This window comes from Malania oleifera, chromosome 10 (genome assembly GCF_029873635.1).
Source record: "Malania oleifera isolate guangnan ecotype guangnan chromosome 10, ASM2987363v1, whole genome shotgun sequence".
In the NCBI taxonomy this organism is placed as follows: Eukaryota; Viridiplantae; Streptophyta; class Magnoliopsida; order Santalales; family Ximeniaceae; genus Malania; species Malania oleifera.
In genome coordinates this window covers 44,528,696-44,555,027 of record NC_080426.1, presented here as the reverse complement: position 1 = coordinate 44,555,027, position 26,332 = coordinate 44,528,696, and the positions used below count along the sequence as shown (strand labels likewise).

Genomic DNA, 26,332 nt, shown 5'->3' with positions numbered 1-26,332 from the left:
TCCATCCTTAACTCACCTTCTGATACCGCCTTTACACAGGCCCCAAATCCCAGGCAACCATCTAGCAGCAACCGTCTCGCTTGAATGGTGGATAACAACTGTGGTGGGGTACGCACACAAGACATCACAAACCTATACTCCTATCCCCCGGAAGGTTTAAACACTATCTCTCTCTGATGAAAATATTTACTAACATAGTGAGCAGCTAGCCAGTACTTATCCAATATCTCCTCAAACCCATGCATATTCAAAACCACTAAATCGACTAATAAAATCCTCCCCTGAATGCACACTAGACAATTGCTAAGTACTTTATCACATTTCCCCATAGCCCCTGTCGACATACTACTAACAAATTGACACCCAACTGCTGTATTTCTAACCCATAAAGTTTAACATACTCTCGGGTGATAAAAGAATGTGTTTCCCCTGAATCAAATAAAGTAGTAGCTGTAAATGACAGAATTGAAACTGTACCTGTCACCACATCTCCTACTGCCTCTGCATCCCCCTGTGTCAGCGTGTAGACTCGAGTTGGGAAAATATTCCTCTTCTATCTGCTCGAGGTGCTTAATGACTTCCTTAGTATGGTCTAGGAACATGAACGACAACTGGCGGCGCATGACAATTCCTTACCATATGCCCCGATTGACGGCACTGATAACATATCACCTCCCTGACCTAGCATTCTCCCGGGTGTCTCTTGTAACATATAGGACAAGGAGAGGGCATCTGACCGCCCTATACAACTTGATCTCTCACTATTTGTCTTCGTCCACCTCTACTGTTCTGCCTCCTCCATGGCCCTCGACTGGATGCTACCTATACATTTGAAGATGCAAGCCTCTTCCCCTGACTCTATACTGTAGTGCCTCTCTGACTGCCACCCTCAATCACGGTAGCTCTGTTTATCACCTCTGCAAATGTCTAAGCCTGAAAGCCTATAACCTGCTCAAACAGACTCTACCTCAGACCCTCCTCGAATTTCCTCGCCTTCTTCTCCTTATCAGGTACTAAATATGGAGCAAGCTGAGATAGGTTAATAAATCTCACTATATACTGCTATACTGTCATCGGTCTCTGTGTTAGATGCGGAAACTCTGCTACCTTCGCACTCTTGATAGTAGAGGGAAAGTACCTCTCGAAAAACATCTCCCTAAAGTGGCTCCACATCACTACTACAGGGTTCGGTCTCTATTCCTCCAACAACGCCTCCCCTGTCAGCTTAAATGTTGTAAACAATACTCTTTGCTCATCCGTACATGGTAAAACAGCCAGCATATCCTCTATGTCCTAGACCCAGTTCTCAGCCACAAGTGGGTCAGCTCCTCTAGAAAATGATGGGGGTCTCATCCATGTGAACTACTCAATTGTGCAGCTTTGCTCCCTTAAACCTATAGCCATCTCGGTCATCACCTGCTGGGTGACACTATGTAGTACAACATCTGGGACTCTTTCGCCCATACTGGAAGGCCCTGCATCATCACCTCCAGCCTATGCACTACTACTCCCTAGATCCATCTTACAAAGGATATAAAACCATTTTAGAACTTTATCATCATAACTCACTATCACACCCAGAATACCAAATCCACAAAATAATCTGCTATACAAATTTCACTATCCCTATTTAAGATTCAATCCTACCACTCAGAAACAAGATCCAACGATAGTATATATGGTTTCCCAGAAGTCGTCACCTCAGGAAAAATACAAAAACAACCACGAAACTCCTTCTTCCAGGTCGCAAGATAGAACCCTGAATTCTAATCTTAGTCTCTAACAACAATTGTCCTATATCTTATCATTAACCATTCCTATACTCTGGTATTGTATTTCACTATTTACTAAAGTCTATAGAACCTAGCAAACCTAGGCTATGATTCCAAACTATGACGTCCTATTTTCATACCATTTTTTTCCCATATAAACAACACATATAACCACATATCGGCCACGTCAACACTGATACCATGATACATAACTCGACCCACAAGTGGGTACAGGGTATACAATCATATCTATTCACAACCCTAACAGCGGAAGTAATTTCAAACATATAAACATACATACCACAAAAAATACACATACCAGAGTACTACCATCCATATATACAAGTAATGCACAGAAACTCTAGGGGAATTAAAGCCCCTAGCTCAAAATACTCACCCTGACTACTTAAGGCATCTGCTCCCCTCTATCTCGAAGCTCTATCATCGGGTCTATCTCGGTTTCATGAAATATTTAAATGATTGGGTGAGACACATCTCAGTAAGATGGAATAAATTATTTACAGTGTGTGGTAATATGAGATTCATTATATAAAAGCATATAAGCATATCAGTACTAGTATCTTCTGAGAAAATATACCATTTCACATTTACTATCATATAGATATACAATATAAGCTTTCAAAAGCTTTTACTTTCATTTTTAAAACCATTCATTGTAACCCAAATTTACTAGTGAAGTTCTTGAAAATAAGGAAGCTTACCTGCCCATACAAGGAGCTTCCCTCTGCCCTCATATCGTTTGCAACCTAACCTGATTAATTCAGGTTTAGTTACCACTAATACTTATCAGAGCACTCACCTTACTCAGTAAGCCCTCAGGCAGTGTGTTTTACCTCGCCTTAATTATTTATTAACTCACGCTATTCATTTCTCATTTTCACTCTTGTTTCCATTTTCATTTTCATTCTTATTCCATTTTCGTTTCCATATCTAGCTCATGAGTGTCACCATACTGATATATCCGTGTCTGTACTCATGGTTGCCCTGAGGATCTCGCTCCACGCCATGCCTCCCCCCATGAATAGGGTTGTGCGGCCCGAAAGCTAGACCTAACCACGGTTGGCCAACCTAGTTAGGTCAAATGTCATCATATATCTCATGCCTGTACTACGACTAGCCGGCCAAGGCCTTGATTCAGACTTAGGGGGCACAACAGCTCTACTATACTGCTCAATCTACTATCACGCCAAATGCTCCATGAGCCCGTGTGGTTGCACTAACTCCACTAGCAACGGTACCGTGCTCTCAATATCACAACCCATCATTAGGGTTTCCTTATCCATCCATAAGGGTTTTCACTGCCAAATACCAAAAATCATTATAATGTCTGTATTCCCTTTTTGGAATTTCACATTTCATTTCTCTCAATTTAGTATTCATATTACAATATTAACGATGCAATATTGACATTTCACATATTCGCATTTCCCATAATCATATTTCACATTTTCACATTGCAAAATTAACATTGCAATATTTTCATTTCACATATTCACGTTTTCCCATGATCATATTTCATATATTCACATTTCCCATATTCATATTTCAATATTAGTATTGCAGAATTTTCCATTGCAATACTTACATTTCATATATTCACATTTCTCATGATCATATTTCTCATATTCACATTTTCTCATTTTCATATTTCACATTTCCTCATTTTCTCATAAGATACATTCACTGCACATCTCCTTTTCATCATTTTCCCACAGTTCAATGCTCATATCATAACACATTTCGATATCACATATTTCACAGGGTAATTCATTTAACCCAGTTTAAACATTTCTCTATATAATTCATATGCCACCCAAATTTCATATGATATTTATATCATAAATAAATTTCAGGTAAAATATCATAAACCATTTTCACATATTTCCCAACCTATAATTTTCAAAAAAAGACTGCTATAATTTATTCCCCTTACTTGGCTTACTGAGATGCTCGCAATTTAATCCAAACCTACGCCTGTGTTGTTCCCAGCTTAACACCCTGAAATTTACATTTTTCCTAACAAAACACCAGTATATACCCTTTTAACACAAAATCTTAGTTAAAAAAAGTTTGGTAATTCTGAAAATACCAAAATAACCTACTCACCCTAATTTTGGGATGATGCTTAAGTTGGCCTAATCAACAATCTACTCTGGCAGACTTGTAGAGAATCTCCCTAGGATCAATGTGGTGGCTTCTAATCGTCGAACTGGGGAAGATCGAGGCCAAAAATCTAGAGAGAAGGTAGAGAAATCGAGCTAGAGAGAGAAAATATGGAAAAAATATTAACTTTCCTCGTTGAATCTCGATTTCGGCCTATATATAGAGTGCTATCCACGTGGCCTTGTTGACGAGAGATGTGACCTCGTCGATGAACTCTCGTCGATGAGCCCAAGAAGGTAGTTCGTCGACGAACTCATAACCTTTGTCAACAAACTTTAAGCACTGAAATCATCCTCTCAGTATCTTTTTGTCAACGAGACACATGTCATCCTTGACGAGTTTAAGAAGACAGTTCGTCGATGAGCACAGGGCTCTCGTCGACGAAGCCCTAAAGATTCCCTTTTAGAATTTCTTTCCTTATTCTTTTATTATCCTTCTTTTTCCCTTCCTCTTTTCCTTAATCATTTCAAAAATTAAAATTTTTGGGTCTCTACATTTAGCTTGCAGGAAACAAAAAAAATTGGTTAACTCATGCAGATTGTAACATACACATAACAAAAGGAAGTGTGGGTTAAAGTCTTCTTACGAGGCTCAGATATACAGTAGCGGTTTTGTTGACGAAGTGTTGTCTAATGGACCTATACCAAGTAAAGTATGGGTCATCCAGATGCATCAGATCGTCCTCCGCCACGCCTAGTAGGATGTACTCTCACCGATGCTCCCACGCAGGCATGAATATTGCGTGCGTAGTCACCTAGTTCGTGACCCCTTGACCGCGCCCATCCATGCCATGGAGGTCATCCCCAAGTACATCTACCCCCCGACGTTAAGAAGCAGTCGGGAATGCCTTGTCGATAGCTGAACTGCCGCATGACTCGGCAAGGAGATACCACTCGATAATATGAAAGTATATAAATGACACTCGGGCTACCTATAGTCACTCATGACTACATAATCGGGAGGTAGGTCGTCTAGAATCTTAACCATATAGAGCCTCCATAGGAACTACACTTAAACATAAGTAAAATGTAAGAGAACTATAGTATTTGGTTGAAAAAACTATTATGTGCTACACTTTAATCGGACTATACCTCATGCTCCAGGTGCATGTCCAACTCGAACCTGTACCAAGAGAATGTGTGTTGAGCAACCGATGGTGCCCTCAGGTCGTCCCTCCATCTGTACAAGATGAAAAGTAAGTTTTCGAATGTAACGACTAGAAAGTACTGTATTCGTAGTACTTATAGAACGAATGAGGAAGGATAAATGATGTTGATACTAATTGGTATACGAGTGGGAGTGGGTCAACCGGATGACCGTCCTGGCCCCTCTGAATCTATAGGAAACCTCGCCGCGTAGGAGCTAAGGATGGAAATCTCTCCCAAGCCCAAACCTGTAGTAAGCGGAGTGGGCCAGCAATATGTGTCTTCGACAGATGAGCGGTGCGGCACATCTCCCTGTAAAGCCACACCAAAGTTGCAGACCCCCAACGATACGAGGGAATCGCTCCTAAGTCTGCAAGGAGTGGAAAGAACATCATATGCGCGTAGCTCCCCAAAACGTCACAAAATAGAACCCCATATATCAAGCGCAATATTTGGGCTCGTGCATGGCTCGCTATAGTCTGTGCATCTACATTTTCCGGGAGTTGACGAAACATATCCCCATCGAGGAACTGCATACGAATGCGTGCACCAACCAACTCGCTGTCAGGTAGCACGACTCCTAACAAATGCTCGCACATAGTACGTAAGGCGAGTCATCCCTGATGGTTGGTAGGTCCTTCAACTGGTCCAGAAGTACGACCAGTGACGGGGCTCCCATCAATCGGAAGCTCAAACAAAACTGCGACATCCTAGAATGTGATGGTCGCCTCCCCGTGCGGTAGGTGGAACGTGTACATCTCCGGTCTCCATCGCTCCACCAAAATGGTCACAGAATGCCAATCCAACTGGATATGGGCAATCCAATATATACCGTAGAAGCCTGCATCGTGTATCCATTGAATGATGTGGTCGTTTGCCTTAAATCAGCGCTCGAAAAACTACATGCTCCCTCGGAAGAACAAGGGGTCGGTGTGCCCATCAGCCCACGCTCAACTGGATCGGTGATCCTCACCCATAGTCAACACGCTCCGATCAGATGGCCCTGGATTGATCCTATAAAATGCCCTAGTGCAACACAATAAATATACAAAAAACAAAAAAGTGTACTAAAAGTTCTATAAGTGCGTACGAAGTCAATGTGACGGTCTAGCTGCATACCCAGGTTGGGTCCTTCTCGAACACCTTATGCAGTTATGCCCTTCTTGATGACATATGCTGCACGTGCTCTTCTTCCTACTTCCCCTTGCGTCCGTATTATTATGTATACATGAGCTCCTAGGCCGACCTTTATGTCAAATATATGTAGGATTTGCTGGCAAGATCCGCAATGAGGATACTGGCCAGTACGCCTTGTGCATAATCAGATGAAAATCCGAAGCTTACCGAAGCATATGTCGCATAGTACTCGACAGTGCTCCAACATGACTTAACGTACTGGATTGCGTTAAGCCATGTCTCTACACATGCAGTGAGAAGGTGGGATCAGGGAAAGTGTAAAGCTTGCCACTTCCCACATGAGCATTCGCATCTACCTTGAATGCTCAAAGTTTGGACGTTGTTTCTTTTATGGGGCCCCTATTGCGTGGTTGTGATGCTAAAACTATCCCTAGATTGGTTGAACATCATGACTCGATGTTCGGTCGCCTTCAGCTTCCTTCTTTTGATCACTAGCAGGATATGCGGAGTGAATGCATTTCTTCCAGATATTGCGTTACGAGTAGCCTCCTGTTGGCTATTAAAATAATGTGCAATGCAGGATATGCGGAGTGAATGCATTTCTTCTAGATACTGCGTTACGAGTAGCCTCCTGTTGGCTATTAAAATAATGTGCAATGCGATAAAATTTTAGTTGCACAAGGGTCATTATTGAGAGGCTACGAGCGCCTTTCAGGATGGCGTTGAAACATTCCACAAGGTTAGTGCTTATGTTCCCATACCTTCGTCCACCATCGTGGCACTGAGTCCACATATGTGGAGGGATTTGATCAAAAAATGACTTTGCTAGTTCTCCACCCTCTTCGAATATCCTCTTCATCCACTTGTCAAATTTTTTTGCTTGATGCTCCCTTCTCACTCACTCAACCATACAATTAAGATTGACATTGTGTACTTTCGTATTAATGTTACTGACCAAGTGTCGAAGGTAGAATTGGTGGTGGGCACGTGGTTATTGCCAATTGAGATTGCGTTGTACTGCAGCGGGAATTCCTGGATGTCGATTTGATATAAGGCGAATGTCGTCCCTATTGGTAATGGAACAAAGGCAACACAGAAACATGTGTCTAGACTTTTCTCTTGAATAATAACAAATGCAAGGAGAAATATTTGCTTATTTGCATCCGGCCACGTTGCAATTAGGAGTTTATCCTTGTACTTACCGTACAAGTGTATCCCGTTCACACATATAATAGGAGGGCAGTGATGAAAACCCTGAATAAATGTTGCGAATGACCAAAATACGGATACAAATGTTGCGGTGTTCTTGCTACCTAGAACAGGAGTCCACTTCCACTTAACTACAGTACTAGGATTGTATGCACACATCACTTCCATACACTTTGGCAAAGTTTGATAAGACATCTCCTAATTGTTGAATACTTTGGCAATTGCCTTTGGTTTGCCCAACCAAACCTTCTTATATGAGATCGAATAGCCGAAGCGATGATCTATAAACTCTTTTAATGTGACGATTGATGTCGATGCATTTCCCCTAATCATATTCACAATCTCCTTAGCAATGAGGGACTATGTGATTTGGTTATGATCCTACGAGAGAAGTTCGTTCAAACACGTGTGCGGACCACCATATTAGGTGATTTCAAATAATCGGTGTTTCATCCGATACATTGCACGCACTCCCCATCCGCACTATTTTTCAAGTGTTATGTACAATATGATTGTTCTTCTAAAGTGAATTTTGAAATATGATAATTAAGTAAAATAATTACAATAATTTAATTTTTATTATAGTATTTTCTTATAGTAAATATAAGGCACCTAAGTATTAATGCTACATGCTATAAAAGGATTCCATTAATTATTATTTTTAGTATGGAATAAGTCAATCATCCACTTTGTGATGTGTGGATGCCCAAGGTGCCATTGCGGCAATCTATGTATATTTAAAGATATTTATTAGTATTAAGTTTAGTTGCCTCATAGAGGTCACCAAATTGTAATACATTCTATTTTTCTTAAAATTGGAGTTTAGAATAAGGTTTAATATGTGCACTTAATTTCTAGGACAAATGAATTATAATATCTGACTATACCAAATAATCTAACTCTCTTGTATACTCACTAAGTTGTTTTATATATTAGTAATACTTTGTTGTGTTTAGGCTTATTATAAAGATAATAGATGATATTTGTAAGACAATATTAGAAGATTCTATCTCCTTAATTTAAAATTTATAAAGTCTAGTATCTGCATAAATCTCTAGAAGAAAATTTCCAAATTTTATAAGATGTCTAAATTATTTATTTTATGAAAACAAGTTTGTTTTATAATCTGTGAGGGGAAGTGTTGTTGAATAATACTAAAGAAAAGGGGGGAAAAAAAACCAAGCAAACAAAAGACTTTAATCAATTGTTTTCTAGTTCACTATTGCTAAAACCAAAGAACTGTATTTTGTTCTTTTATGCTGAAAGGGCAACATAAAAAAAGCTTCTGCAAAAACTAATTTCCATATTAATAAAGACTTAAGCCTTAAAGGCAAAGCAATTTCACATTTTTATGCAATAATCATTTAGTAAAAAGACAACCTATCAAAGTACATACTTTAGTTAAATGTATATGTATATTAAGCAACAAATTGGGTAGTTGAATTAATTCAATTGAAATTATAATTACATAATTAACAGAGGCAGAAATGAAGAATGTTTCAATTTTTGAAATAATTCGATTATAAAATTCCATAAGCCATAAGTTGACACATGATTACTGTTAGACGTCGTAGCCCGTGGAGTATATACATGTGCCCCAGAGCGGATATACAGTAGAGTCAAGAGGGGGGTGAATAACTCTTTTCACATATTAAAAGTTTTCTCTATAAAATAAAACTCTTGGCAAGGTTCAAGTGATTATATCACAATATATAAATTAAAACAAGCATAAGACAAGTAAATAAAAGAGTGTAGGGAGAGAAGAATCAACACTGGAGATTTTACATGGTTTGGCACCAAGCCTACATCCACGCCTTGGAACCAACCCAAGGATTCCACTATCCAATCTCCTTCACCGGTAGAGAAGTCATACACCTCGCGAACAATTCCCTACACTTAGGAACAAATCCCTATTGCTCACAAAGTGCCTCTTCAATTCACAAAGAACCTTCACCCAACAACGGCTCACAAAGAACCTTACAACAAAGAAATGGAAGATTACAAATCAATACTCCTCAAATGAGCAAATATGAAATACAACTCAAACCTCACACTATTCTCTCAACAATTGAATCACACAAGATTTTCTAAGCAGTGAGAATTGAGCACTTGGAGATGAGTAACTAAAATGCAAGTGTTGAGTGCTAGGTTTTTGGAGTCAAATATATTTTTCACCAATATGATCAATAATACTCAAAAACCTTCCTAAAAAAGTTTAGGAACATGTATATATAGCCCAAAGCCCCTAATAGCCGTTAACTAGCCATTGGGAGCACTCCCCAAACAAAGCCGTTACAGTGTTGGGCACGAGGCCAATGGTCGACCATTCACTTTCTTTGGGTGACTGTTCACCCACTAGTCGATCATTGCCCTATAGTGGTCAACCATTCACTTGGTTTGTGAGGAAAAAATAGCTATTGGAATGTTTGGTCGACCATTCCACTGTAGTGGTCTACCATTCCCCTGTTTTGGTCAACTGTAACCCTAAATCAGAAAAAGTCATCAACACAAAAGTTGTGGAAAATTTTCTTAGCTTTCCATAGACACCAAGGTCATCCTATTTGGAACTTTCTAACAAAAGGTATGCCCCAAAAACCGAAAGATGTTTAAGACTCAAGACTGCACTACACTAAACGACGATTGTTTGGTTTTTCCTTGTCAAAAAGTCTTTTGATGACTTAAAACATTCCTTGGACAAAATATGAGAAAGATATTGAGTCTAATGAAGTTCAAAACTTGTCCAAGTGAATTTCCCCTTGATTATAATATATCTTGTTAATAAAAACCCATTTGAAAGCTCGTTTGATATCTTATATGCCATTATGTCCTTTTATGAAAAATACTTGACTTCTTTGAAGTTTTTGGACATAAGACTCATTTTGACACATTTGGGACCAAGTATGAAAGTGTTTGTAAAACCAAGATGTTAAAAACTTATCCCTTTGAAAACCATGTTTTGAGTTTAGAATTCATTTAACAAAATCTTTAAGTAAACCATGAAAGATGAGTTTGTGTTTATGACTTTAGTGCAATCCTATAAACTCATGTGTCCTAAGATGCATATGTAATGCTCAACCCTTTTTCAGAAATCATACAAGAAACACACCCGCAAAAGTTACAAAAAGTTCCTACAAGACACACAACCCTTATTACAAATAATACTACAATTAAGCTTTCTTTGGTTGTGCTTGAATTCTTCTGAGTATGTGACCTTTTAATCTTTCCTACTTCGATTGTCAACTCGGTCCAATCTTTGCATTCGATTCAGTATTTCGTGAATGTGTCACTTGTACTTATACTAAGCATAATCTGCAAAGATGAAAAACATTAGGAACAACAAGTAGGTTAATATCATCAAAGCACAATAAAACCATGATGGTGTAGCCACCAAGACTAACAATTACCATTTCCTATTTCAATAAAAATTTCCCACTTGATCCACAAGAAAATTTAATCCAACAAATTAATGACTTTTTTATACAATTAATTATAAAAATCTGTGATAATTATATAATCCTACGAGCATACATTCCTTCAAACCTCATTATAACCAAAAAGCCACAGAACAGAAAAAAAAAAAAAAGGAAAAACGCGAATGAAATGAAACCTAACCTTGGGGGTTTCCGAATGTAGCCTTCAATCAAAAAATCAAAACCACACTATACTTTATGAAGCTAAAATAACAAATCTTCAAACGTTTGGTTAAATCAAAACTCAATGAAACTAATTTTGTTTTACGGTAAGAAAAAGTACATACCCCATTTTCTCATTTTTATAGCTTTCCTCTCCTAGCCATTCAAATGGTCACCCGCTTAATCCACTCCCGAATGGTCACCTGCTCAAGTCCAGCGAACGGTAACCTGCGCTCGTACGCCTCCTGTTGCTGCCGTCCTCCTCTCTGCTCTCTACTCTCTTTGCAGACAGAGCTTTGCAGACGACCTTCTCTGCACTTTGTTCGCGAGTGAAATGAAGGAGAAAATATCAAATCAAGCAAATCTCGCAGGATGGTTCTACGAGATTTGCCACGCGTTACATGCCGTTCCATTTCCCAAGCAAATCTCGCAGGACCATCCGAAGAAATTTACTATCACGCTTCACCATAAAAGTGCGTTTTTCTTTAAATCTCGTAGCACCAAATTACAAGATTATTTAAGCATTAAATTGGAAAAATTAGTATTATTTAATATTTTATTTTAAAATAATAAAAAAACTTCTAAAACACTCAAAAGCGTAATGCTTATAAAAGCAAAAACAACAGAGTAGATGTTCGTCGTTTCCGGGTTGTGAGAATTAATGGGTAATGGGAAGCAGCGGAAAGGCGGTAATGGTACTCATAGGAGGTGTGGCTGAGAAGATGCTGATGCTCTGAAAAAGTTCTTTGAAGAGAACAATGAAAAGGGTCCCTCAAAGTGCAGCTCACAACCTGAAACATTTATTCAAGTCAATGGTGTCTTCTTCACCAAAGAAAGAAATCATCAACAGATTTAGGGTTTAAAAGAGGTTCTTTTAACTGATATTTGAACAGAAGCAGGTGGTTCGGTTGGATTGGGAGGTGAGCTAATATGACCTATCTCTCCAAACTTATGTAATTGTATATTATAATGGGTGGACTGGTGTCATGTTCGCCTAAAGAAATAGTAGAGATTATTGCCTTGTTAGTAATCATTGGTGTTTAAGAAATGGGGAACTCCACCTTGAAGGAGTTGTAATTTGCTGGATGTAGCTGGCTGTATGGGAGGATGCTTATGTGCAATCAGAAGAAGGATTATTCCTGTTTGTGATTGTTACCAAAGAAAATTGTTCCTCAAAATATTTGTGGGTTAATTTCCATTTATCTGGTTGGTTACCCTGCTGCAGAAATTAACCATGCCCTTTTGTTTTGGGTGGGGGGAGGGGGAGAGGGGTGCTTGAAAATTTAGGGTTTGTGATTAGGAACACGGATATGAATTTATAATTGTTTGAATGTGGTTAAAACTCTATATAATTTATGTTAGAAATCATCCACATATTTACCATTCCAAATTTGAATTTCCAACAACCATCTAATTTGTTGCCCAAGGAAAATTAGGTGTTTTTCGCATTTGATTAGCAGTCATTTTCATTACTGTGAAAATATTTCACAGGCTTATTCTATAGAAGCCAATGTACAGATGCTCAAAATCTGCAAATGAGACATTAAGTGTCCTAACTAGTAGCCACACTCAACACTTCTAGCACTTGCATGTCAAATGTTCCCATTTTCTTGATCATCATCTTTTACTTTTTGCATGAGAGTTGCGAATGGGATATCGACTTTAGAGTTGAACTCATTTTGTGTTCCTACTCGTCTTGCGCTTTCATGGATATATCCACAAATAGCACATCTTCAATCCAAGCAACAATGTTAAACGCCAGACCTTCCAAAACTCTTGAGTAGCTCTCAAGGATTGCTTTCCCCACATCCTGAGAGAAACACATTGCATTTTAGCCTCATTTTCTGCACAACATGGATGCATTTGCTCATAAAATATCTTGTTCTTCTGAAACATTCCTACTGTCTCTCTAGAAATCAACTAGCTAATATGTAATTCTTTTACTTACATGGATGCATTGCCCTTACCTGATTGTACTGTATCTTGCATGTGTCCAAGGTGGTTTGTGAAAGCTCGGGGTACCTTTGCTTCAAGCAAAGCAACAAACCCTCTGCTCTTGGTGCCAGAAAGTGGTTTTTGTCATTGCGATCAGCATCAGATATGAGATCTTTCACCATGTTCCATGATGATTTTGAATGGCTTGTGCAAGCTTTACGTCTCCATGTATGCATTGAAGCTTCGACCCGGTCTGCAAGCTCAAGTGCTTCATGTTCAGATGTTATATTGAGAGAGTCAAGAAGGCTGTCTGGGGAGAATTTGACTGCAGTCCACATGTGACGGTATATTGTGTCTCCAAGACTTGCCCTTCCACTCTGAAAAAAAATGTTTTTCCTCCCCCAAAAATGAAGTGCATGTTAGGAATTGCAAGGAAGTTCTCTGAATGACTCAAAAAGCTCTGAAGAAAATGCAGCATTTTCATTGACTTATGTAATTAGATAATCTGACAATAATGCATGTAATTCAGTATTTTGCTAATTATTTCTGTTCGTCATGAGTATTATGAGTAGTTTCTCAAGTATTTCTTCCATGGAATAACTTATCTTTGGCTTTCTAACATGGACTTCTTCCTGAGAAGGTTTGGTTTTGTAGCTGAAGTTTGAGTATGAAGTTCCTTAATTTCTAGGAAATTTTGTTCTCATTAGCTTCCTGAGGACTTCATGATTTTTTTCAGTTAACTTCCAAATCATTCCCAAAATCAAATAATTCCAAGTACTCAGATTTGTCTCGGTGAGTACTGGGTTCAACGGAGCACACAATTCAGGAACGGAGAACTGATGTTGAATTAGCAGGGAGGACTAACCTTGGGAAGAGATGACATGTATGATTCTGGGATTTCCATCTCGGCAAGAATGCTACTGTTGATAGCCATGGTTGCTTTGTAAATTTGATTAGCAGAGTCACGTTTGTGTTGCAAATGTTTCCTCGCCTTCTCTGAGAGACCGCCCATAGGAACACAAGGAACTGGCAACCACCATTTTTCTTCTTTCCGCTGAAAAACCCTTCTAAATGAACCAACACGGCTTGAATTTGGAGGCAGTTTCCCATCTTTTGCATACCAGAACTCTACCTCCTGGAAGCTGTCCAGTATTTCCTGTCAAATAACATTCATTTTCTTCAAAACTACAGTGTCAAGCAAAGATGGACTCATTTTGTTCATCTCTGTTTTTCTGGGAGAAGCAATGAGGAGAAAAAAAGCAGTTCACAATAGTGAAGAGTAGAGAAAAAAAACTAATTCTTTTCTCCTCTTCATTTCTTTCCATCCAACAAGAGTCAAAAAAAAAAAAAAATCTTTTGTAGCAAAGGCAGTTTGTTTTACTAGGAGCATTGCATCAAGCTTCTGCAAAGCAGGGAGGTTGAGATGAATATCGGATCTTTGTCTGCTTGACATCACCTGAAAGACAGAAAGAGAGATGTCAATCATGTTCAAAGGGCTAAGGCTGCAGGATTTGTTTCACCATGTGATTGTGAATTCTAGAAATTCACCTCAATTACTGTTCCTTCTGGTAAAGTTTGTGTTTCCGAAAAAAATTCAGCTATGTAATCACACACGGATAGAAGACAGTTCATTTCTCTCTTCCACATCAACTTCTTCTCAGGAGTCAGCGGTTCTAGCCTCTTAGTTTGGCTAAAAACAGTAGCTGTGGAAAGTATTCGACATGAACACTGAGACAGGAAGAAAAAACAGGACAAATAATTTCTCATGATTATTGTAGTTTGTATGAAGCAAGTACCATAAAGGTTGGTTATGGCATTCGAGATTGTAACCGCTGTGCAGACGCCCTTTCCACCTCCAGACATGTCTTCTCCCAACAGAAGCTTTGAAAACCTTTCCTTCATCATTTCCAATTCTGTCAAAATAATCACAGGATTAAGCAGAGAGAGAGAGAGAGAGAGAGAGAGAGAGAGAGAGTTACAAGCCCACCTAAGCAGTCTTCCGTGTTGTGATCATTGGGTTTATCATTGACAATGTCATATTGCTCCTTCAATCCAAGTCCTGCAAGAACAGCCTGGTTCTGGATAACCAACTTGGAGACTGACCAGCACACAGGAGAAGATTCATCACAGAAGCTGTTATCATCCGTGGGGTACGAAAAGGCCGAGGTTTCAGAGTTTGTTCGGCTGTATCCGAGCGTAGTGCTGCTGAGTGTCGAATATCCGTTAGTTCTACGATCCATGGAGCAAAGTGAAGGTTCAGAACCCACATCGTAATTCTCATCTGTACTCAGATTATCCATCTGGGCTCTACAATTTGCGGCCTAATTGGTCAAATCTGCAGACCATGAGAATGTCATAGAAGAGAACGACTTCTTCTGTTGGCGGGATCTAAAGTTCACAGGATACCCCGAGTTGAAACTGGAGGGATTCGAAGGGACAAGAGCCTTCAGATGCAGGAATTGGTCCTAGAATTGTTCAGAATTTGCCGTGAAAGAAAAAAAAAAAAAAGGGAAAGAAAGAAAGCAGTGCTTTTCTTTTTCCTCCTAAAGAAAAGTCTCTCTCATAGGTAGCTATATATTTCCTGCAGGCCTTAAACAATTCCCTGCATTTGCAGCAAAGTCTCAGAATAAGGCAGAGCAAACTGAAATTTGAAAATTTAAGGGCAACGGTTGTGGCAAAAGCAACGGTAAAACCCTTTCTTTATGTACCTTTATTGGCAGATTTGAATTGCTGCAGTGTTGAAGCTGAGGACCGTTTGAAACAGTTCCCTCCCAAACATTGAACCTCATTCTCATCTGAAACAGAGAACCTTTTCTTTCAAAAGAACAACTTTCTTAGAGCAAACCCATCTGAGCATGAGTATGGAACTCGAGAAATTGTGGCCGCCCGATCATCGGCTCAGGATACAGAGACCCAGTTGCAGAAATGGGTATCATAAATTGTGATTAATGCTCCTCGTGGATATGAAGATGGATTGCCCTTTATTGACTTTGGGGAGAATTAATGAGGATGATATGAAATGCATGTGTCTAAGTTGGGCATGAAATAAACAATTGAGATTCACAATTTAATAATGGAAAATCTTCTGTCTACCCTTTTCTCACCTTATAGGTAATTGCCTATCATCCCCCCTGGAAAGGAGGAAAAGAGGATTCATTGCAATTAATATTTTCTTATTTGTTCTTTATAAACTTGTGTTCGGTAGAAAAGAAAAGGCGAGCCAAGGTGAAAAGTGAAGATTGTAAGGGCATTTTGGTATTATTGTACAAAGATTATGAATACTAAAATCAGAAATGATATATTCAAAATTTAGGAAAACGGACGAACCTCTCATGAGATTTCCCCCCTATGTTTCAAAAATTTTACTAGTTTCTTTTTAGGTTTGTCAAAAACATACAAATCTTATTTTGTATTTGGTAAAAACTAAATAATTTAAAGAAAAATTATGAGATACGCCGGAGTATATATTGAATCTATATTTTAACCAAATAGATAATTTTTTATACACATGATAAAATCATATTAGATCTGATGTATACACTCGATGTGCCTAATATTTTCTCTTTAAAGGTATAAATGTTTCAAAAATTAAATATTAGAAAAAATATGCGAGATTTTTGAAACCCTAGGTATGCATAAAATCAAAACAAAAGGCTTATTGAACTTCAAAAATTCTAACAACAAATAAAAACTTTTCTATATTATTGAATAAATAAAAATTAAATTTAATATCATGCCCTAAAATGCTGTTTGTAGTGACATTAAATCATAAGCTCGTTTGGTTGTTTTTTTCGAAGTCCATCAATAAAAGAAGAAAGCAACTCCCTATATTAGATTTATCAAATTATCTCTAATTTTTTTGAATATGTATTTGCGATATGAATAAATAGAGTGAAATGATAAGTCTAATTTGAAATATATTTTAGTCCATGTACTTTTAGTTAGTGCTATTAAGGGCTTGTGTTTATTAATATTAAGGACTTGTATTTATTAATTTTATTCAATTAAGGATAGTTATTTAAAATAATTTAATAATTATGAATTGGATGGTAGAAAGACTAACTTATGATTTTATTACTCTTATTCAATATTATAGCTCATAAAAAACAATTACAGGCTAAGCAAACATGAATTGATGATTATATTAAATTAGAAATGTGAAGGAAAATAAATGTAATGGTTTTATTACTCTAGCAATTTAGTAGTGAAAAGATCTTGTTATATTTAAAGGTGAAAAAATTAATAATGTGAAATTAATATTTAATAATTCTAAAATAAAGTCATTTTATACTAAAAAAAGAATGATGTCTCATACATTACACTAATCTCTACTAATATTTTCGAACTAAAATAAGTTAAAAACCTAATTGAATTCATGTTGGTCTTTGTTATTGCATCAAATAACAATTAAAAATATGATTAGAATAATGGCACTTAAAAACAATACAAATTATAAAATATCATAATAAAAATAAAATATAAAAATAATTATAATTATTTTTTGTAGTTATTGTGTTTTTAAACACACTTTTTCGCACTTTGAGAATAATCTTATTGGTTGAAAATAGCGAAAATATTTCTAAAATTTTAAATTATTTTTGAATTGTAAGCAATTTAAATTATGGATTCTTTATTTTATTTTAAATTCATGTGATAATCTTATTTTAATTAATAAAAATCATTTAAGATCACTTCCCCTATTTGATCAGACTTGAGATAATGCATGTCAAAGAAACTTTAATCATTTAGTTTTTAATGGTACAGGTAGGTTTGAATTCAATTCCCTAATTTTGAAATTTAATTTATGCTTTACATTTTAAAACTCAATTTCACTAGAAGGCACTTAGAAGTTGCTTAGAGGCTAGGACATTTTGTAATTTTATATTATAATTACTCGTGTCTTAGAATTAAAGGTATATTGAAGATAAGCTCTTAAAAGTGAAGAAGATGTGACTTACACTCTTTAACACATAGTTTTTAAATAATCATAGCATTAATGTTAATTGGAAATTTGTAATATATATATATAGAAGGATTAGAGTATATGTATTATGTCTGCCCTTATAGGGTTCGTTGGTTTTGTAATTTTACGCTGCATTTGTATTTGAATTTGGGAAGATTTGGACAAATTTCAATACAATTTTATATTATATCTAATTTAAGTTCAAGGTCTCTCTAAACATAGAGTTAGCATATAGGAACAATCGACAGAATAGCATGACCGAATTTGTTAGTAAAAAAAAAGTAAACATGGAAGCCAAATTATTGCTAAGCCATTTCTCTTTGAAGACCCATATCAAATGGTATTCAAAAATACAAATTAACTAAATCAATTTGTTTCTTAGAGAATGGAATATCTCAACCTCTTAATTAACATAGTAAAGTGTTAGTTCATTACCATTTCTATTTTCTATTCTCGTTTCTCCATTGCTAGTTTTTTATTTTCTATCCTAAATTTTCTATTATTTAAAAAAAAAATTTAAAAATAGATTTTACTATTTTTTCAGTTGTTTTGGCAAATACCATACTTTGATAATCCAAAATTATCTTCTTTGAATCAATAAACTCATTTTATACATAGTTTTAATTTAGTGAAAACAAAATTATCATGTGAATTCAAAACATTATTGGGATAAAAACATCAATAAAATTTCAAAAATTTTGAAAAAAAATACAATAAAAGTCACTCTAAGACTATTTTTACTATTTTATCAAATGTCATATTGAATAAGATTATTTTTGTAGGTCTAAAAAGTGAGTTCTAGAATATAATAATTAAGTAAAATAATTGAAACAATTTTTATTTTTATTACTTTTAAAATTTTTGTTTTTTAAATTTATTAATTTAACTATATTTTTAGTTATTATTTGATTTCAAGGACAAAAATGATCATTTCTTCAATCAAGATTTTAACCTATTTTAGTTTGGTGACATTAACCAAATTGTTTCTAGTATTCAATTTTTAGTTTGTATTGTTATATATATATACAAGTTAGATTTGTACAGCGAATAAACTAACACAACTAAATCATGGTAGTGGAGACTTTAGCAAAGATCCTCCCTCTTTGGAAGGTAAGGTTGCACCGCTAAAGATTAAAGGTAAAGGAGAAGCTCCCTTGTGACTGCGGTTAGTGGCATAAATCAAGCATTTGATATGATACAAAGTTGGACTATTCATCTTATGGAAAGTAAGAATAGGAATAAGGGGTCTAGGCCTCCTTGAGGTCTGTTGATCTTATTGTGTTCCCTTTGTTCTCTGGGTATGCTCAGAGTTGATTGTACTTGTCACTAGGTTTTTTCTTAATTTTGTACTTGTTAAGCCTTCGTGTCCTGGGTATGTCCAGGTTTGATTGTACTTGCTTCTAGGTTTTTCCTAATTTTGATTGGGAGCTTTGACCTCCCTGCTCGGTGTATGTTCGGAGTTTTCTGTACATATTCCTTTTGATCAATATAATTTATAATTTTTTGATAAAAAAAAAATCTCTCATTGAAATTTTGGAAGTGAGACGGTGCATTTGTTTATGAATTAGTGCAAACTTCTTAAAACAAACATTATCTATGATCATATACGTTATCACCATCGGGATGCATCTTAAGTACCTGAATTAATTGAAGATTTGGATTTAATGTTTGGCACAAGAGAATAGTTATTATAATGAATTGAAAATGGAATAGAGAATCAAAAATTAATTGTATAAAATAGAGTGATCAACTTCTTCCCATTTTATTTCTATATACTAAACATTGCAAATTCACAATTATATCAACCAGTTGGACACCCATGTTAATAATAAAGGCTACCCCAACAAAGACGAACTTTTGAAGAAAATTCAATATAATTTTTAATCATTTTTTTGTTAAGTCACCGGAATCTAAATTTAAGATGTGAATTCTAAATGGTCAAACACAGAAATATTTCATTGAGTAAAACTAATAGCTAAATCCATACACATGCAGTTGAAAATGAAAAATCCATTATAAAATGGGGATGCTTGGGTACATGTTTATTAGTATCCAGGAATTTAATATGAAGTGGGCAGCTAACTTGGTCGGAGGTTAGCTTACGAAAGCATGTGGAATTCATAATGCACATTAATATTCAACTCTGTACGTTCACATGTTTCTTAGAACTTCATAGTCAAAATGCTGTTTCAGATCATTCCTCTCTTTGATTAATGGATTAATAGAATAAAAGTTTTCTCAATTGGGTCATCAAGACGTGCGTCCCATTGTTCTTTCTCTTTTTTTTTTTTTTTTTTTTTTTTTTTTTTTTTTTTTTTCTGATATCGTCGGGTGTCCTCGGCCTGCATCCACCAGATTACCCTGGGACGCAACACAGCCAAGACTAATCCCACGCCCCGTGACTCTGGACCCACATCACTACGAGGATGTAAATTCAGGAGTCCAGGGGAAGGCTCGAACCCGGGAGGCGCAAAGACTGACCTTGTGAGAGGCACTCCCAGTGGACGTCCTTACCACCTAAACCATGCCCTGGGGGCGTGCATCCCATAGTTCTTGCTCTCATGTTAGGAAATTAGATTTGAGCACAAAGTTTCTTTTGGTCAAATGTAACGAGCTGAATTATTTAGCGTGGGGGAAGAAGCACAAACTAGGGGATGGAGAGAATTAATTCACTCAACCCTAATGTACACTTCAAAGCAAAAACAAAGCCTGGCAGATTTGAGACAGATTATAGTCATTCTATGTTAATGTTCATTGGCATGTTTTTTTTCAGTTCACTTCGGTGGAAAATTCGGGTAAGAACGGATAAAAAGAAAATGAATTGACACCTAAAAACGAAAGAATCGATCGAGTAGAATGAAACCGAATAAAATTTCTTGCTTGATAATATATATTCTAATATTTTGACCACCTTTGGTATTATATGAAAATTTGGGAGGGGGAGAGGCAGCTGAGACTCAGAGAGTAAGCTGGCAAGGCAAGGGGACCAAATTCATGCAACCAACGTGAAGGCTGGTTGAAGGGTTTCATATATATAGATATATATAGCTCATATGGCTAAGCTAGCACATGGGGTATGATATTAGTTCAAGTTTCTTTAATTTAAATTATTAATTATATTTCTTAGCCTTTCGTTTTAGGGTATAATTGGACTGCTAATTATAATAATGATCATATGTACGTGTTTATAGAGGAAACAACAAAAACATAAGTATTTTTTAAGTTTATCTTGTTCTAGCTTTTAAAACAAATGCATCATTAGTATTAATTAAGAATCAAGCAATTACAAATTATAAGTTGTCAAATCATGATTGATTTTAATAATTATTGAGTTAGTTAAGAAATACACGTAATAAAAATTTCATTTGACTGTCCAAATATTATTATCTAATATATATCATTGATTGATATTGTTCTTTGTGGGTTGTGGGTATGAACTAAGTGCTAATATGTGTGTGGTCTGTGTATATATATATATATATAAAATCAAGATTGTATCTAACAAGCTCCCTTCTCTATTTTTTGTCGCCCTTGCCATAGTGGCACATATGAACATAATAATAATAATAATAATAATAATAATAATAATAATAATAATAATAATTATGGCAAGGGCGTCAAAAAATGGAGAAGGGAGCTTGTTAGATACGATCTTGATTCGCATATGCATTATGGAGATCTTGAACTTATAACGATGGTTTAAGGACTATGTGAGGTTTTTTTATGAGAGAAAACCCAGAGTCTAGTGAATAAAATAGATAATACTTCATTGGAATTGGGTCGGAGCTACTATACATAGCCCATGAAAAGTATACAAGGGCTACTCAACTCGATATGTGATTGGTTGGAGGAAGTTAAACTACTCTAAATTACCCTCTTATTTAATTTATACACAATTACAATCTCATTTATGTCCTAAATTTCAAATGTAACAACCTATTTGGTTATGCCTTTTTAGCTAGATCCGACGGTTATGTGTAGGTTGTTTGGAAGTCAAAACTTCACCGTTGGAATCCTAAACATCCTAACTTTATGCTTTTTCTCCCACTCATTTTTTTTTCTTTTTTTTTTTTGAAAGAAAGGAGGGCGGCACCTCCAATTATTTATTGATGTACCCTCATTTATGGTGGAGGAATACCGTGGTTACAAGACAAGCATTGAGAGATTACAAATAAAAAACATTAAATGCCTCCCAAAAATAATTCCAACACCAACCAAAACCGGACTACAAAACCAAATAAAACTAAATAAGAAAAAAAATCTAAACAGTCCTATCAAAAACAAGGATAATAAAATAAAATAAATTCAAAAAATCTAAACCAACAAAAAAAAAAATCGAAAGGATGAACTAATGACGAAAGGAAGTGAGACCCAACCTATCAATCTAAAGGATACCTTTCAGAGAACGTAGTAAAAGATGTTGTTCTTCGTAGATGACATTGTTTCTCATTTCTCCTTCTCTAGCGAGAAAATCAGGTGCACTTTTGTCTTTCCTATATTGATGGATCACCATGAAGTTCACTCCTTCTAGTTCCGCCACGAGGTCCTCCCAAAAATCCCAAAGATACCATAAGGTACATCTACTTTTTCGAAACCAATCAACAACAATTCGCGAGTCACCTTCAATAATCACATTAAAATAACGAAGTCGTTTGCATAAACGATTTCCTTCCAGAATTGCTTTTAATTCTACACTATTCTTCATACCATTGCCAAAATAGTTTGAAAAGGCCCCTTTTACCATGCCATGGCAGTCCCAAATAATTCCTCCACCTCCTAAAGTACCCGGATTGCCCTTACAGCTCCTATCACAATTAAGTTTTATCTACCCTATTGGGGGTTTAACCTACGAGATATTTTTCCAAGCCTAGTGCAAACTTTTTGATTCTGAATTTGAAACTCTTTCAAAATCGTAATGTCTAATATTTTCAATTTTCGAAAAGAATTAGAGCTTTTAACTAAAGAACTAAACTAGTATCGAACAATTCTCCACGTCTAATCTGCACTTTGATAAACTTCTTCTATTCTTACTTTGCATCTTCGATTCTAGAGGCACCACGTAATCAAACATGGAATCAGATCGATTAAAATACCTTTAATAGATGATTTTCGAGCATAGTAGAGCTAATTTGCAATTATACGTTTCCAGGGAAGGTACCATTAGAAAGGAATCCCCAACACCAAACCTCTAAAGCCATCTCACCTAAAGAAAAAATGTGATCAGTGTTTTCCTGGCTTCTCTGCATGCAACAATCACAAGTCAAAGCCATCGATATTCCTTTGGCCTGAATTCTATCATCTACTACCAAACATCTATATCAGACTTTCCATAAACACATTGAGATTCTTCTAGGCAATAGAGAATGCCAAAACTAGTCATTTGACTCAAAATTATCACTTCTGCTCCTCATTGCCTCCTATGCCGTTTTTGTAGAGAAATTGCCATTAGGGGCAGACTTCCAGATGAATATATCCTGACCATTTTTACCATTTGGCACATTATACAAGATTTCCATTATTTTGTTGGCCCCAACCAAATCCATTAATAAATTAGAGTTCAAGTTGTTATTCGGCTAGCAATCCTTAATACACAGTTTCTTGTTCGAAATATCCTCAATGCGCACCACTAATGGGCCTGATGTGAGCTACCTATCGAACCAAAAATAAGAATTCCCACCTCTCACCAAAATTTTAACATTGTCCATAACCTCCAGAATGATGACCATCATTGATTTTGAGAACCGAGAGTCATTTGGTCTCCCCTTCTTTATTAATAAATGATCATTTCTGCAATATTTAGCCCTAAAAAAACTTAACCATAGATTGTTAGAAGTGAGCAGTTTGAAGGAAAATTTCATGAGAAACGATTTTTGGACTTCTTTAAGATCTCTCAAGCCCATACCCCATTCCGAGGTGTGTTTACAAATTTTCTCCCAAAAGCTTCAATGAATCTTCCTTTTACCTTTCCCGGTTTCACCTCTCCCCATAAAAAAATTAGAAGGAAGAAAGTTAATGTGAGCAAAAGTGACCTGTGAAACATTAATAACCGATATCAAATGTATCGGCATGCTAGACAACACATATCTTAATAAAACCAATCTTCGACCTTGTGATAGCAACTTAAATTTTCACCCTACAATTTTCTTCCTAATCTTCTCCATAAGAGGCTCCAAGATCCTCGAAGACAATTTTCCAAAAACCAAAGGCATACCCAAATACGTAACTGAGAATTTACCTTCCATGAAACCCGTGATTCTTAATAACCCACGTTTCCGAGGAGGAGTAATGTATTTCGAAAGGAATAGTGTAGACTTTGTCTTACTAATTTTTTGGCCCGACCACTTCTCATACATCTCTAGAGTATAAACCAAATTTCTAATAGACCTTTTCCCATCATTTGCAAAAATAAGAATATCATCCGCATAAAGCAAATACGAAACCAAAGGGGCCCCAATCGGATAATTAAATTGTCCAATACGACTTGTCTCATAGTTTTTCCTAAGCAACCTTGTCAAAACCTCCTCCATTATGATGAATAAATAAGGAGAAAGTGGTTCCCCTTGCCTCAAGCCTCTAGTCAATTGAAAAAACCCTTTAAAAGTTCCGTTCATCATAACGGAAAACCACCGGGACTCCACACAAATTTTTATGAGCTTGCAAAACCTCTCAGAGAAGTCAAAAGCCTTAAGCACCTCCAAAAGAAAATTTCAATTCACTCTGTCATAAGCTTTAACCATATCCAGTTTTACCATCACATTGCTACTCTTCTCCCACTTATCTCTTCTTGATCCATTTGAATTTATAGAGTCATGAATGATCATCGGCATCCAAGAGTTTGGGTGTGGGAAAATTTACCAAATACTTGGATTTGTACCAATGAACAAGAGGTGTGACATGCATGATCAAGCTTCCAAAAATCTGCTTCAACAAACCAAAGCCTTCCCTCCTCAATCTCCTCCAAGTTTATTGGCTTTGGAGATCTACAAGATCATACTCTATTGGGAAGACCTATAGGTAGAAGTTATTCATCACTCTTTTCTTACTCTCAAGCTTCAAGCTGCACTTCCTATGAAGGTGAGGATGTTTTTGATTCTCTCTCTCTCTCTCTCTCTCTCTCTCTCTCTCTCTCTCTCTCTCTCTCTCTCCTGTTGTTTTTTTTTTCTTTTTCATGTGAAGTATGCTCAAATTGCTCATATTCTAAATTTATTTTTTAATTCCACTTGGCTTTTTAAGTTTAATGTACTTTAATTTAGTGTGAATTGGTCATTCTGTATGCCCTTTTATGTTTGTGCTTCTTTTCATTTATGTTATTTAATTTCTTTTCGTAAATTGTGTTCTTCGGAATGATTCAAAATTATGAAATTTTAATTTTAATTATTTGACCTTTATTTTTATAGTATTAGCAAAATTGGCTTGGGTAATCTAGGAGATCAAGATGAACAACAAATACTGAAAGATAAGACCAATGTGGTCATGGACTCTAGAATTGGGTCATTACAGGCATCTGATGATGGCTCAATAGTCTTGTTTTGAAATCATCCTAAAAATGGTTGAAATTTATGTCGATATGGATCAACTTCAATCTTCAAGTTTGCTTTCCAGTTTCTTGATTTTAACTTAAATAATAAAATTTTGTTCTCTCAGTTCTTTGGTCTTAACAATAATTTATCAATCAATTATCCAAACACAAGTTGCTAAAACTATAAAGAAGTACCAATAAGTCCGCGCGCGAAAGAAAATACAATAGAACATTTTTTTACTTCATTTCAAATTTTGATCAAAATTTTTTATTTTAGAAAATAAAAAATAAAAAGTAAATTTATCTTTTGTTGTACTTTTTGTCCGACGTCCCGAAACGCGGGTGCCCTAGGGTCAGTGAAATAAGAAAGGTGGTTTAAATTTTTGAGAAAAACAGGAATGAAGTCGCCACTAACCTTTTAGTGTGGTTAGAACACTAGATTACTACCCAATTAGGGTAGATTCGGTCTACGTTACCAAAGTTGGGATTGGGAGTTTGGTTACGTTAGGGGAAGGTACGAGCACCCCCTATGCGCCCATTCTTACGAACGGTGTAACGCCCCAACCTGGGTCTGTTAGGGAGCACTGCGTCTCTCCTCCTCCACCTGGACCAGACAACAGATGGCGGGCCTTATCAGACTAATGACTGGTCCCACAAATCAACACATGTCCTTTTTAGTGTGTTTTGTCCTCACTCACACACTTCCTGAGAAAATTTCTCAGGTGGTCATCTATCCCAAGATTGCTCCAAGCCAAGCATGCTTAACTATGAAGTTCTTATGGGAAAGCTCTCGAAAAGAAAGGTGCACCTTATTGATATGGGTAGTAACATTAACA

The 26,332-nt window shown here is 36.3% G+C and overlaps 1 protein-coding gene and 1 long non-coding RNA gene across 3 annotated transcripts; one reads left to right on the top strand and one right to left on the bottom strand.

The window, feature by feature from the left end:
* Positions 1 to 11,703: 11,703 nt before the first annotated feature.
* LOC131166404 (uncharacterized) lies at positions 11,704 to 13,570 on the top strand. The gene is made up of 2 exons (XR_009139830.1): positions 11,704 to 11,999; positions 13,078 to 13,570. It is a non-coding gene; the product is annotated as an uncharacterized LOC131166404 (long non-coding RNA).
* Positions 12,476 to 15,967, bottom strand: LOC131166403 (rop guanine nucleotide exchange factor 3-like). Of its 2 annotated transcripts, XM_058124926.1 has the most exons (8): positions 15,723 to 15,797; positions 15,002 to 15,616; positions 14,811 to 14,927; positions 14,563 to 14,717; positions 14,396 to 14,470; positions 13,880 to 14,170; positions 13,047 to 13,391; positions 12,476 to 12,889 (listed from the first exon to the last, which is right to left on the bottom strand). In XM_058124926.1, the coding sequence occupies exons 2-8, from the start codon at positions 15,312 to 15,314 to the stop codon at positions 12,767 to 12,769; spliced, it is 1,419 nt and encodes a 472-aa protein (XP_057980909.1). In that variant the 5' UTR covers positions 15,315 to 15,616; positions 15,723 to 15,797; the 3' UTR covers positions 12,476 to 12,766. The 2 variants fall into 2 exon arrangements, with proteins under 2 accessions (XP_057980909.1, XP_057980910.1); XM_058124927.1 differs by having other exon boundaries at positions 13,028 to 13,391; positions 15,002 to 15,967.
* Positions 15,968 to 26,332: the final 10,365 nt, after the last annotated feature.

Coding starts and splice junctions, on each gene's coding strand:
- LOC131166403 (XM_058124926.1), bottom strand. CDS start 15,314: ATGGATAATCTGAGTACAGATGAGAATTACGATGTGGGTTCTGAACCT. Junction 14,928..15,001: donor CAACACGGAAGACTGCTTAG/GTGGGCTTGTAA, acceptor TTATTTTGACAG/AATTGGAAATGATGAAGGAA. Junction 14,718..14,810: donor TGCCATAACCAACCTTTATG/GTACTTGCTTCA, acceptor TACTTTCCACAG/CTACTGTTTTTAGCCAAACT.